The sequence below is a fragment of the Acartia tonsa genome, chromosome 8 (genome assembly GCF_053477335.1).
Source record: "Acartia tonsa isolate MP-2025a chromosome 8, ASM5347733v1, whole genome shotgun sequence".
In the NCBI taxonomy this organism is placed as follows: Eukaryota; Metazoa; Arthropoda; class Copepoda; order Calanoida; family Acartiidae; genus Acartia; species Acartia tonsa.
This window is the reverse complement of record NC_137267.1, coordinates 48,023,649-48,038,212: the sequence shown is the minus strand read 5'-3', so window position 1 is coordinate 48,038,212 and position 14,564 is coordinate 48,023,649. Positions and strand designations below refer to the sequence as shown.

General features: G+C 40.5%; 1 protein-coding gene across 1 annotated transcript in view; it reads left to right on the top strand.

Moving 5' to 3' along the window:
* The window catches only part of LOC145327176 (zinc finger protein 277), a 34,898-nt gene that overhangs the window by 13,804 nt on the left and 6,530 nt on the right, over positions 1-14,564 (top strand). The window contains exons 10-16 of the mRNA XM_080170745.1: positions 4,277-4,342; positions 5,128-5,215; positions 7,651-7,693; positions 8,840-8,885; positions 9,640-9,685; positions 10,062-10,159; positions 11,528-11,606. Of these exons, the coding sequence (XP_080026871.1) occupies positions 4,277-4,342; positions 5,128-5,215; positions 7,651-7,693; positions 8,840-8,885; positions 9,640-9,685; positions 10,062-10,159; positions 11,528-11,606 (466 nt within the window). The remainder of the gene's footprint in view (positions 1-4,276; positions 4,343-5,127; positions 5,216-7,650; positions 7,694-8,839; positions 8,886-9,639; positions 9,686-10,061; positions 10,160-11,527; positions 11,607-14,564) is intronic.

The following is a 14,564-nucleotide window of genomic DNA, read 5'->3' as shown; positions in this document are numbered from 1 at the left end:
GCCCCAATATGATGAGTCGGAGCCAATGGAGATTGGCGCCTTGGATCCGGGTCTCCACCAGATGGGGAAGGTTGCCCCAGATGACAAGATTCCAGGCCGCTGCTATCGCTGCCATGGGAAAGGCCACCGAGTCCGAGACTGTCCTACGCCTATGGAGGTCAGCCTAGAAGAGAGACGCACCCAGCCACGCCGTGACCGTCCTGCCAAATGTGACCGTTGCCATTACGCAGGCCATACGGCGGCCGAGTGCAAGGCTGACTGGGACATGGTAGCCGGCCGGAGACGCGTCGCTGACAAGGGCGCTCCCTCAGGAAAGCCCAGCAGAGTAGCCAACATGGAAGGGAGCGCGCCCCCAGCAACACTCCAGCAAGCAGCCGCCCCCAACGCAGCGGGCAGAGCCGAAGGAATGCCGCAGTTTGGAACCGTCCCAGCTAGGATCAACGTGCTGGGAGGAGCGGCTGAACCCAACCGGGTTGGCCTGGGCTTCAGCCTCAATCACTTGGGACCGGAGTTCGTGCAGCCCACCAACATTGCAGAGCCAGAAGTCCTGAGGCCTCAACCCTTCAGCCTCAACATGATGGGGCCTGCCAGACCGAGTCTACCCAGCAAGAGTGGAGGGGCGCTACCCAGCGCCACTGAGACGGTGTACGGGGAGGCCCTGGCGGCCGCTGAGCGAGAGAGGCGAGAGGCGCTAGCCAGCGCATCGGAGTCGATGTATGGGGCGCCATCCGGCGCCACCACCTGGGAAGGACGAGAGGTGCGCCCCCGCACCCCCAAGCTGATGTCTGGGGCGGCAACCGCCGCCGCCACCTGCGATGACTGGGGGGTGCTATCCAGCGCCCCCACCCTGGTGCCTGGGGCGACAACCGTCGCCGCCACCGAGATACCTGGATCCTGGAACGAGCCAGCAGCCCCAGAGGGAGGGGTGACATCCGTCACCCCCAGTCAGCCAGCGCCACCAGCCAACAGGGAGGGTCCAGCTATCCACCAGCCAGCGCCACCAGCCCGTAGGGAGAGCCCAGCCATACACCATCCAGCGCCCCCTGCCAGCCGAGGGAACCCAGCTGCCCACCATTCCCAACTGAGCCAGGATAAGTTAAATTTGACAAATGTATTGTATCCAAAGTATTGTAACCCTCCAGCCTTGCCTGTGCCTCCCGCACCAGAGGCTGGGGAGATTGAAATTTGGGATTATAAGGACTTGCCTGTGCCACATGCACCTGAGTTCCTAGGGCAGGGGAGGGATGTAATACAGGGCAAGCCTGTGCCACACGCACTCCAGCCCCATGCCACTGGGCATGCCATGGACAAGGGAAGGGACCCCTTGGGGCTAGGGGAGCCGACACCCAGGCAGGCGCCAGTCGCCTGTCAGTCTGTCATTGGGGAGGGTATCGGGATGCCCCGGGCACCCAAAGATAACGCTCAATGGAAATTTATATCTTGCCAGGAGCAGCCTAGCAGTGTCCAGCCCCAAGAAGCAGCCGTGGCCCGAGCCGAGGATCCCCAGATGCGTGCGCGAGGTCGATGGCTGTCTGGTAGATTCTCACACTGGTGGATGGTTCTGTGGGGCCTACTGCTCGCAGCCGTGTGGCCTACAACTAGCTATGTCCTGGTAGGGTGGGACTGTGCCAACCCCACCCATGTCACAGCCTACAACAAGGAGAAGATGTGTAGCACGGAGCCGCTACACCAGGAGGTGCCCTTGGGCCATGAGATACATGTCCTGCAGCAAGTCAAGATTAGGGAAACAACGGGATATAGCTGTCAACTCACCGTGTCCCAGTGGACATTTAGGTGTGGAGTATGGGGCCACCTCAAGGTGACCTCGGTCCCCACCCTCATGCGGCCAACCAAGATTGATCCAGAAACGTGCCGAGACCTGGCCAGGAACCGAGTCTACACTCTGCCAGGCAAGACCCAGCTGAACCATCCCCTGTTCTTCACCCTCGATATGGTGGGTGCTTTGGTCAACAGCCCCGAGGGGGTGGGTTGTGAAGGGGAGGACGTCCATTTCGAGGGCCAGCTGTACCGCAATGAATTAGTGCTCCAGGAGCGACGGCTGCTGGTCAAGGAAGAGACCTACGTAGTCGAGAATGGACGGGTGGAGTCCCAGTCTGACCACCTGACCCTAGAGTGTCCCCATTCCGAGCTGTCCTGCATCACTGGAGAGGCCACCTACGTGTGGGACCACCTGGGGAGGGATTGCCCCTTGAGGCTGATCCGCAGCCTCCAGCCCAGCCTGGTGATGGATGCGTTTCTGGTTGACCATCAAGCCCAATTCTTCATCAACATGACTACCCCCACCTCAATAGTGAACTGCGACTTTGAGGCCCATGCCACCAACCACCCAGCATTGTTCGTGGCAGCCGACCCGGCCGCGGCAGCGCTGCCCAGAGTATCGGCCAGGGACGTGGATGTCCCCCTGCAGGCCCAGATACATGCAGGTTACATCGGATTTACCCTGGAAACTCGAATGAGAAGCACCGCAGCAGAAGAAGTAGCGGCCAATTGCTGGAAGCTCCAGCAACTAGACCCGGCCCAGCCGGTGCGTGTCCAGGGGAGCACGTTCTCTGTGTTGAGGGGAGATGTATTGCTCCAGCTTACCTGCCAACGCAATAAATATGTTGTCAGGGAGAGCAATAAATGTTGGGACAAGGTGCCGGTGGAGCCCACAGGATTTGTAGATGCCGTGACAAAGGTGTATAGCGGCCACGCCACCAAAATTCCCTGCTCCTCCACCTACCCCCTAACTGTACACGCTGAGGAAGGATGGATAGAGCTAACCCCAGCACCTAAGAAGAGGCCACCCCCGCTGGATACACCCAAGCAGCTGCTGACAGAGCCCTGGGATGACTTCAGTTCGGGAGGCTTGTATTCGCAGGCTGAGCTGAACGACTGGCAGCAGCTGCTAGCGTTCCCAGCGTATAAGGCCGCCATGCTGACCGGCCTGTCGCATGGCTCATGCGTTCAGCAAGGTAGCTGTTCAGCCACCGGAGACCATGGGATCGTGTCCTACGATATTGACCGACTGGCGGAGGAAGGAGAAGCTACCCTGGATGTCTGGGCTGGGTTCAGACAGGCTATTCACGAGTGGGGAGATGGCGCAGCCATACTGTGTCTGCTGTTGTTGATCCTCAAGCTGCTGGGAGACTTAACCATCATTTCCCTGGCAGCCGCACAAGGAGGTGTACGGGCCGCCATGAACGCGATGTCACAAGTATTCCTGTACCACCCAACCTTGTATCGCAAGGCCTTGGCCAGAGCCAGGCTCACCCATGCCAAGTCCCGGGATTTTTCAGTAGACTGGGATGCCATTCCTATCGGTCGGGAAGCAGCCCAGGAAATGGTATCCATGCAATCAGCCGATAGCGGGAATGACCGCCCAGGCAGGCCTGGGCCACACTCTGGAAAGCCCCGCGGCCCCTCGGGAGGCCAGGCTGTCGCTCAGACGGTCAACCTGGTAGCCAGTGCCCCAGCCGCTGCCAACAACAACCAGAATGCTCCGTTACTGACCGGCCCCGCAGCGGCTGTGCCCCACGCCAACCTGACACCTGCTGGCGCCGAGCTACATGTCCAACAAAAGCCAGCCTCTACCTTCTATCCCACGTTGGGGGCCCATCAGCCCTGAAAATCACCACTAGGATTCCATTGAATCATTATCGCTTGTATATAAATTAGCCCTAAGGAGCGGGCCGAAGGCCTCAACCACTGTCGGAAGTCTGGCAGGGAAACCCCCTCCCAGCCTTCCGAGGGGAGAGTTGTGGTATTCGGCAACCGTGAGCCATGCCTATGGCAACCCTGACCTGGGTTCGGGGAAGGGCCGAGGGCCCTCCCCCGAGTCCTGGGGAAGGGGTCTGCCGACCCCCTCCCTATGCCTAAAATTAATGATAGATTCTGACAGCCTTATTATGGTTAAGCTGTATTGTTAATTCCCCCCCACCCTTTCCAGGGATGGGGGATCATTATTGCCCAAACTGACTATTGTATATGTATTATATTGATTCTGTTTATGATTACTTATTCCTATCTGTGTATTTATTGTTTGTTGTATATAACTTTAGTAAACCTTAGACCCTGAATAAAGGAACAACTGAATAGACTCTGTTTATTATTTAGTGATTGCTAGAGAAGCGTAGCTTCTCTATAGTATAGGTGTCCACGTCTGTCGCACTGCCGTAGTCATTTGAACTCTGGTGTCTGCCATTAAACCTAGGCGGATACCACACTAACACGCATCTTTATGGAAACTACGCAAAAAATAACCCCATTATTTTAGTTCCTAGATGTTCTTCAAGAGAAGCTTTCGACTCTAGTCTGCCTCTTCTGTGGAAAAACATTCAAGGAATTATGTTTTAAAATATTTGATTATACAAAAGTATCTGATTTTCAGCGGTTATGCCTCTAGGGGCACTTGAGGAAGGGTCGTGGGGGAAAGTTATAAAAAAAAAAATATAAATTTTTTGTAGGGAATATTTATCTTAGAAGGCCGGTGTAGTCATTCACCACAAATAGAGTTTACACCCTCCCTGGATCTATATGAATCTTCACTGTAAATGAGAACCATGTCGGTCCTGCGATTAGCGAGATCTTAATCTACAGATAGACATCCTGTTAAATAAATCATCATTGTTTTATATGGGTAGAACAGCAATAACATCCTTATACTTAAGTAACAGGATGTCTGTCTGTATGTTTGTGTGTTTGTACCGAAGGATCTCGCTAAACGCTTAACCGATCGGATTCTCCTTAACAGGGTAGCTTCTAATAGGTCCCGGGAAGGTTTATAACTATTTTTTTAGATAAAGCACTAAGTCAGTAATTATAATCATACTTGATTTAAATCGATAGAATTATTTTTCTTTTAGAAAATTAAGCAATAATAATTATTTTTATTTATTATGGCTTCTAAACCCATTAATATCCATTAGATTAGAACCGGTTCTCTGCCATACTGAAAAAAATCATGTATAGCAATTTTACAAGCATATTAAAATAAAATCATTAAATTAATTCCTATTTTTTTCGGTCTCTGCCCGGCCCAAGTCTCTCGGGGTTTACAAAACTTCTTTTAACCTTATAATTTTTCATTTTAATATTCGTGGAAATCAAAACATTAATCACGAGTAGAGTCGAGATGTGTTGAAGGAGCATATGCGGAAAAAGGGACACAAGCGGTTAAATCCGCAGAATAAAGAATATGATGTCTTCTACATAGGTAAGGACATTGTATCCTTATTAATAAAATAACAGGGTGTCTGTATGTCTGTTTGTACTGAAGGATCTCGCTAACCGCTTAAGAAAAAAAGGGACATAAGAGGTTAAATCCGCAGAATAAAGAATATGATGTCTTCTACATAGGTAAGCATTTTGTATTCTTATTAATAAAGTAACACGATGTTTGCCTGGATGTCTGTTTGTACTGAAGGATCTCGCTAACCGCTGAAGAAAAAAAGGACATAAAAAGTTAAATCTGCAAAATAAAGAATATGATGTCTTCTACATAGGTAAGCTTTTTGTATCCTTATTAATAAAGTAACACGATATCTGTCTGTATGTCTGTTTGTACCGAAGGACCTCGCTAACCGCCAAAGAAGTTAAATCCGCAAATAAAGAATATGATGTCTTCTACATAGGTAAGCATTATGTATTCTTATTAATAAAGTAACAGAATGTCTGTCTGTCTGTATGTCTGTTTGTACCGAAGGATCTCGGTAACCGCTTAAGAAAAAAAGTTAAATCCGCAAAATAAAGAATATGATGTCTTCTACATAGGTAAGCATTTTGTATTCTTATTAATAAAGTAACAGAATGTCTGTCTGTCTGTATGTCTGTTTGTACCGAAGGATCTCGGTAACCGCTTAAGAAAAAAAGTTAAATCCGCAAAATAAAGAATATGATGTTTTCTACATAGGTAAGCTTTTTGTATCCTTATAATAAAGTAACAGGATGTCTGTCTGTATGTCTGTTTGTACTGAAATATCTCGTTAACTGCTGAGGAAAAAATTATATAAAAAGTTAAATCTGCAAAATAAAGAATATGATGTTTTCTACATAGGTAAGCTTTTTGTATCCTTATAATAAAGTAACAGGATGTCTGTCTGTATGTCTGTTTGTACCGAAGGATCTCGCTAACCGCTTAAGAAAAAAAGGACATAAAAAGTTAAATCTGCAAAATAAAGAATATGACGTATTCTACATTATAGGTAGGTAATACTTTTGTAGCACAGCAATCGATATATTATTATACTTGGATATTGCACCAGATTTTAATGTACTCAGATAAATTGATGCTCGCAGCTAGCTAAAATAATGGTACCCTTGACCCGATCCCCTATTGGATGAACGAACTAACCATTAAATAAGGTTTATTTTAGCAACCTAAATTGACGCCAATTTTTTCCCTTGTCAATATATCCACGTATTTTAATCCATTATCTATTCGCAAGAAAGTTTTATTATTTTTCTCTTATCCTCGATAAAGCCTGAAAATCCTATGATTGAGAATATATTATCTAAATATAGACTTTACTTTTCTAAATAAATCAGGGAGGGAGGGGACATTGGACTGTTTAGTACACTAGTCCCAAAAGTTTAATAATACGGATTGCTTTTTTGTTGGATTAATAACCTTGGGGACTTTTATTGAATTTTGAGGTTCATAAAGTTGAGTGACCAATCGTTTCTACTACTAAATGTAATCTACAGAAGGGGTAATTTTGTTTATTATTACTGGGGATGTATATTAATTTATCGACCATTGTCTTATCCCTTTTAGATCCCGGCCGTTAAAGGCATTTTTACTTTTAGTAACTAGTTTTGTAATAGTTATTTCTCGCATCGTATTATAAACAGCTTTCCGCGGATATAGAACGTACAATTATAAGATTAAAACCAGTTTTTTTAGACCCGAGGTACCGAAGGCATCGGCTAAAATAAACTGGTTTTAATCTTATTATTGTAAATTTTTATATTCGTAGAAAGCTGGATTCATATAATACGATGCTAGACATAGTTTTCTCGTATGGATGAGAACCGGTTTTTATCCACCGGATTCGAATGAATACGAGAAAAGTTTTACACTCACGGTTGCGCCCTTAGGGCACTTGAAGTGGGGAGGGGAGATCATGCCTTCCCCCCGTCCGACTTTCAAGAAAAAAGTCATAAACCAACCAAGACCCACACCTAAAAAAGAGAATTGTATCGGTTCAGTGGTTAGCGAGATCCTTCGGTACACACAGATAGATTCACAAACATCCTGTTACTTTTATAAAAGGAAAAATGGATCATGGAAAGAAAAACTGACTTTTCCGTATTTTCATAGGTTTTTTTAATAGGTAATGAAGGTTAGGTAAATGTTTAGATTGCCCCGCTGGGGCTAGAAATAGGAGAAAAGCTACTATGAAAAAACGACGAAGCCCGCTACTGCGTTTTTTTTTCATGATCCGGAAAAAAAATGATAATGTTGGAAATCAAACTTTTTTTTTTTTGGGGGGGGGGGATCATTGGGCGGATTAAAAACCCTTCCTGGATCTATAAAAAGCTATACTGTAAAGGAGAACTATATCGGTTCGTCGGTAGCGAGATTCCTCGCTACAGATAAAAAAAAGCGTACTTTATATACCAGGATAATAAAACAACCTTTTTTTTCAGTGAATTATCTTGAGTTTGGTCGTACCTGGGAAGATATATCCAGGTAATATTGTCGTAATTTTATTTAATATTTATATCAGAGATTGTTTTTTTTTTAAATCGAAAGGTCTTCTGCGTTTAAATAAATAAATTAAAAATCTTGTTGATGACTTTTAAATATAAAGTTAGTTTATATCTATAAAAAATGGGAAAAAAGTTGAGGTTAGATTCATTTTTAGACGGTCTTCAAGCCCCTTAAATGGGTTTTCATAAAAAGAATGCCGCATTTTTTCGATTCGCGAAATTTAAACAGAGTATACAACTATTTATTTAATTATTTTGCTTTTGTAGGTACGGCCTTCATAGAAGAAAAACAAATTATCTTCAATCAATTTTTGCTGCATATTAACTACAGCATATTTTTAGAGCTGTATTAGACATTATACAAATGGCTAGAATAATAATTTTAAAATTTTAAATTTTTAATTTGTATACTCTGTTGAAATCCTACAGGGCTTTTCATAATAATGATTGTTTGAACGAAGACGATATCGTCTTCTTTCAATCAATCAATTTGTCTGAGAATTGTCGAAAAAACGCGGCATTCTTTTTTATGAAAACCCATCTCTTGGGGGAGATAGGCAGGGTGGTGGCGACTTCTTAAAAAGTTACCTAGTTAATGTCCATTAAAGTCCAAAACGGTTCATCAAGTGTTTACTGAGCACCCCTCCCACCCTCCCTTTATCCAAAAGGCGTCAGTTACATCCCCCTTTTAGGGAATGTTATACTTGTGTATGCTGTAGAATGGTAGAGCCCCTTTTTATCATAGAAAAATTCTTATTTGAACTCTAAGCAAAATATATAATTAAGATAGTGGAAAATATTAAAGTCTTTTGAGAAAAAGTAATATTATTTATAAATAGGATATTATATACATACGATAGTTTTCGTTCAAATAAGGAAGATAATGGCAGGAATGTGCTGTTTATTACACTAGTTCCCAAAGTATTTTAACAAAGTTTACTTATATGTGGCACTAAAACTTTGGGGACTTTTGATTGAAATTTTAGATTTTTAATGTCTTTAATATGATGCAGTGAGGACCATACTCAAACTAAAGGCACGCATTCATTAATGCCGCGGTTTTTTTTATTATTTTGTTGTACTGTATGACTGTCCGTACGTCCATAATGGTTATATAAAATTGCAGAGATCCGGCCGAAGAAGAGATTACTTCCGGTTTTGACGTCGAAAAGGCAGGACACACAAAAAAAATATTAATTGCGAAGCTACTCTGGGATTTAGTTTGTATGTTCGTCCGTCATTCCTGTATTGGCTTGGAAAAGGCAGGACACACAAAAATAGAATTTTTATTTAACCATTTTTTTTCGCGTATTTTCCGTAAAGATGAATATAGCCTTTTAGTCGAATGCTTTTAATATTTCAAACTGTTCTTTATTAATTATGACCAAAATTTTCGCGTATTTTCCGTAAAGTTGGATGTAATCTTCTAGTCAAATTCTTTTATTAAGTCAAACTGATAATTATGACCAAATGTTTGGATGTGGAAAGGACACACAAAAATATCTTTTTTATTTATCCATATTGGTTATTATTAAATAATGGCTTTTTATTCTTTACTAAATAATATGAAATAATGTCTTTTAAAAAAAGCGGCTACCGTTGGCCCCTCTAGGCCACTAGAGGTAGGGGGGGGGGGGGGTTCTATAGGCGATTTCTTTGGGAGAATTTTTGGTACCCTACCCAATATAAGGTGTAAACTTTCCCCCAACCTATGGGTATCTACATTGTAAAGGAGAACCATATCGGTTCATCGGTTGGCGAGATCCTTCGGAACAAACATACATACTCAGTCACATACATCCTTATGCCCTCAAAAGTCGAAACCCTTCATTTTACCCCTCTCTAAATAAAAAGCTTGGACGTCCATGCTGGATCTAGGGAAGGGATATATACTCTAAAATAATATTTTTGTGTGATTGATTACAGGATGATAACCATGAGTGGGGTAATTGGAGAGATAACCTTGGAAAGGAATGGTTATTCACACATATTTATGTTTCCAGTGTGGCTTTGAAACCGATTAATATCCGCTGGATTAGAACCAATTCTCAGCCATTCTGAAAAATCATGAATAGCATCGTGTTACAGATAATTTATTAATAATATTTACAAAAATAGTAATTTTGAATGCCTCTTTGTTAGCCCATGCCTTCGGCCCCTTCAGTGTTAACAAAACTGGTTTTAATTTTTGTAATTTTTTTATTTTAATATCCGCGGAACACTTTCTATAATACGATGTAATAACTGTTTTTCAAATTAAATGTAAGAAATAGAAGCTTTTATGAATTTTTTATACCTTTCCTGGCCTTAATTGATCATTAAATATGTGAACCATTTTGTGGCACAGGTTATTTGTCTATTTTGTGTTGCCAGCTATTCCCATAACACTGACCTGTTCAACCACATGGTCCAGATCCATGGATTTGATTTTGTCAAACTAAAGCAGGTACCTACATTATTTGTCTGTTTTGTGTTGCCAGCTATTCCCATAACACTGACCTCTTCAACCACATGGTCCAGATTCATGGATTTGATTTTGTCAAGCTGAAACAGGTACCTGCATTATTTGACTGTTTTTGTGTTGTCAGCTATTCCTTCAACACAGACTTGTTCAACCATATGGTCCAGATTCATGGTTTTGATTTTGTCAAGCTGAAACAGGTACCTACATTATTTGACTGTTTTTGTGTTGCCAGCTATTCCTTCAACACAGACTTGTTCAACCATATGATCCAGATTCATGGATTTGATTTTGTCAAGCTGAAACAGGTACCTACATTTTTTGACTGTTTTTGTGTTGCCAGCTATTGCTTCAACATAGACTTGTTCAACCATATGGTCAGATTCATGGTTTTGATTTTGTCAAGCTGAAACAGGTACCTTCATTATTTGACTGTTTTTGTGTTGCCAGCTATTGCTTCAACACAGACTTGTTCAACCATATGGTCCAGATTCATGGTTTTGATTTTGTCAAGCTGAAACAGGTACCTTCATTATTTGACTGTTTTTGTGTTGCCAGCTATTGCTTCAACACAGACTTGTTCAACCATATGGTCCAGATTCATGGTTTTGATTTTGTCAAGCTGAAACAGGTACCTTCATTATTTGACTGTTTTTGTGTTGCCAGCTATTGCTTCAACACAGACTTGTTCAACCATATGGTCCAGATTCATGGTTTTGATTTTGTCAAGCTGAAACAGGTACCTGCATTATTTGACTGTTTTTGTGTTGCCAGCTATTCATTCAACACAGACTTGTTCAACCATATGGTCCAGGTTCATGGATTTGATTTTGTCAAACTAAAGCAAGTACAATTCAGGGAGGGAGGTGACATTGGCCTTTTTATGTTTAGTATAGTCTCCAAAGATTTACAAGAACGTTTTTGCTTAACAACTTTGGGGACTTTTATTGAAATTTGATTGTGTGGTTCATTGAGTTGAGTGTCAAAACGTTTCAACCACTTATTGTAATCTACAAAAATGCAATTTTGTGTATAATCATTAGTACTGTACATCAATTTATCTGTCATTGTCCAAATATCCAAATAGAGGGAAAAATCAAATATATGTAAAAAAAAATTTGGAGGTGCCTGCGGTATTTTTGTGGGGGTGGGGTAATCACCCCTTTAACCCCTTACCCCCCAACTCCGACAATAAAAATTAAATGAAAGGAAATTTATTTTCAAGGAAATGAACCTGACATTCTACCAACAGATAAAGTTGATCAGACGCTGTGTCCTCCTTCTAGTGCCCCTAGAGGCCTCTAGGGGGCATAGCCGCTAGTAGATAATGAATAATTAAACTTTATTTTCAAGGAAATGGATCTGACATTCTACCAACAGATGAAGTTGATTAATTACATCAGACGCTGTGTCCATCTCAATTCTTGTCTAGGTAACTATTTATAATGAATTTATTATTAATTGGATCTTACGCCAGATTTTCATGTACTTTAATAAAGTGAAACTTGCAGCTGGCTGAAATAATGATCCCCTATCCTCCGACTGGATGAATGAACTGACCAATAAATTATGTCCATGTAAGCAACCTAAATATCCCCTGTCATAATATCCTCCGATATTCTACATCCATGATCAAAGGGGTAGTTTCACGAAATGCATTTGAACATGATTTAGTGAACCCCATATGTTTTGCTAGTTAATGGGTTAAACTATATTTATATGGCATATAATTGAAAGAATTTCAATTTTCTACCACGTAGTTTTAAAACTATCAAGACTTGAAAATCGTCTTTTTGTGATAAATGCAATTTATAAAGACGATTTTCAAGTCTTGATATTTTAAAAACTACGTGGTAGAAAATTAAAATTCTTTCAAATATATGCCATATAAATGTAATTTAACGAATTAACCAGGAAAAAATATGGGGTTCACTAAATTATGTTCAAATGCATTTCGTGAAACTACCCCTTTTAATAAATAATTTACAAATTATTTATTTCCTTCACCTGTAGTATAATATGAAGAAGAATAATGTCTGTCCGTATGTCTGAATGCAGCCAAAGATCTCACCAACTTTTGGACAAATTGGGATTAACTTTTCAGGGAATATTCCCCACACCACTGCAGTTCATACAATCATTTGTGAAGGGGTTGACACTCCCCCCCCCAAAAAAAAAAAAATTTAAATTTTTGTTGCGGACATAGTTGAACACCACAAAGTCCCCAAAGTTTTATAATTATGTTTTTTTATTCGATGGCTTTATACCTTTTGGGACTTTTAGTGAATTTTGATTGATAAAGTTGACTATCCAAATGTTTCAACCACTAATTGTAATCTACAACACTAATTGTAATATTTTGTGGAGCATCATTAGGGATGTACATCAATTTGTCGGCCATTGTCTTATCCCTTTAGATTCCTGGTTGTACTGTACACCCACGATTTTATTCATTGATAAGATTTAAATGGCTAAATCAGCTATATTTAAATATTCTCAATATTCAACTTTTTCTATTCACATAGGTATATTTTAAACGATTTTGTTGGAGTTTAAAACAAACTTCTGACAATTGCAGCTTTTTTATTTTTTAAAGACGAAGCTTCTCTATAATTAGGATCGGTCCGTCCGTCCGTCCGTCTGTAACGGATACCTTTTTTTCGTTAATTTAGGCATGTTAGAATTGTACTATCGATTTAAAACTTTGCATGGTGATTCCTTAAGTAGTTAGGTACGATTTAGAAAGCGTAGCAACTCTATAATCATTACCAGAATGTCCGTACGTCCATTTTAAACATGTCGATTTTTTTACTTTTTTAACAACAAATTTTCATGTGATCTAATCATCCGATTGATCTGATTTTTGGTATATTGATTCCTAGACAACAAAGTATAATGTTATAAGCGAAGCAACTCTATAATTAGGTCCTGAAAATGTAAATATGTCCATAAACATTATCCTGTATCCAGCCGTTTTTTAACAAATTTACTTACAATTATATTCTGATTATTCAGTTCTGACACTATACAAATGTTAATGTCCGTTTGCTTTGTCCTACCGTTTCAGTGCTTCGCTTTTATGGATGTTGTCATCCTTGTTCCATAATGTAGGTATCTATTATGTGAAATATTTCTATTTTGTGTCTTCCTTCTTCAGACATATCACCAGGGAGGGAGGGGACAATGGGGTCTGTTAATTTTACAAGTACCCAAAGTTTTATAATAACATTTTCTTATTCGTTGGCTTACCAACTTTGGGGACTATTATTGAATTTTGATTGTTTAATTCATTAAGTTAAGTGTCCAAACGTTTCAACCTCTAATTGTAATATACAGAATGGGAAATTTTGTGTATCTTCATTGGGGATCATTGTACATTAATTTATCGGCCATTGTCTATTCCTTTACAACCCACCATTTATCTGTCATTTAGAAAATGGAATATTTCTAATGGATACAGGGAAACTTTATTGGAGAATAAATATTTTTTGGCACCAATTCTGTTTATAGTAAAATGGTAAAACTAATCCACAAATAGTTTCGTCAGGTCTCTTATTCCTTGAACAATTTGAATAATTTGAATAGATCCCTGTGAAATCATATTCCGTGAATATTAAATGAAAAATTATTCAAATCAGTTTGTTAGACCCGAGGGGCTGAAAACCTGGTCTAACAAAACTGGAATTAATTTTAGGATTTTTTTGTTTTAGTTTTCATGAAAAATTTTATTTTCTTTAATATCATTCTATATACAATTTTTCAGAATGGCAATGAACCAGTTCTAATCCAGCGGACATTTATCGGTTTTGAATTCATACTGGAATAGTTATTTCTCGCATCGTATTATAAACAGCTTTCTGCGGATATAGAATGTACAATAATGTACCAGTTTTAGCCGGTGCCTTTGGCACCTCGGGGCTAAAAAAATGGTTTTAATCTTATGATTGTACATTTTTATATTCGTGAAAAGCTGTATATGATACGATGCTAGACATATTTTTTTTTTTTTGTATGGATGAGAACCGGTTCCTATCCACCGGATTCGAATGAATACGAGAAAATATATTTTTTCTCGCCCTGATTATATAGATAAAAGATTGCAAGAGATTTTGCGAAGATATGTGAAGATTAATTTTCATTTCTTCTCTCAATTTATCTTAAATTCAAAATTTAAAGATATTTCTTTTTTGCTTGAACATTGACAAGTATTAATATTCTGTAAATAAAAAAACTATAAACTAAAGCATACTAATATCAATGTCAGTGATCTAAAGGGACAAGACAATGGCATAAATTGATTTACATTCCCAATGATGATATACAAATTGCCCTTTCTGTAAATTTTAATTTAAAAAAAACACTGTTTTTAATAACAGAGAATCATATTCTT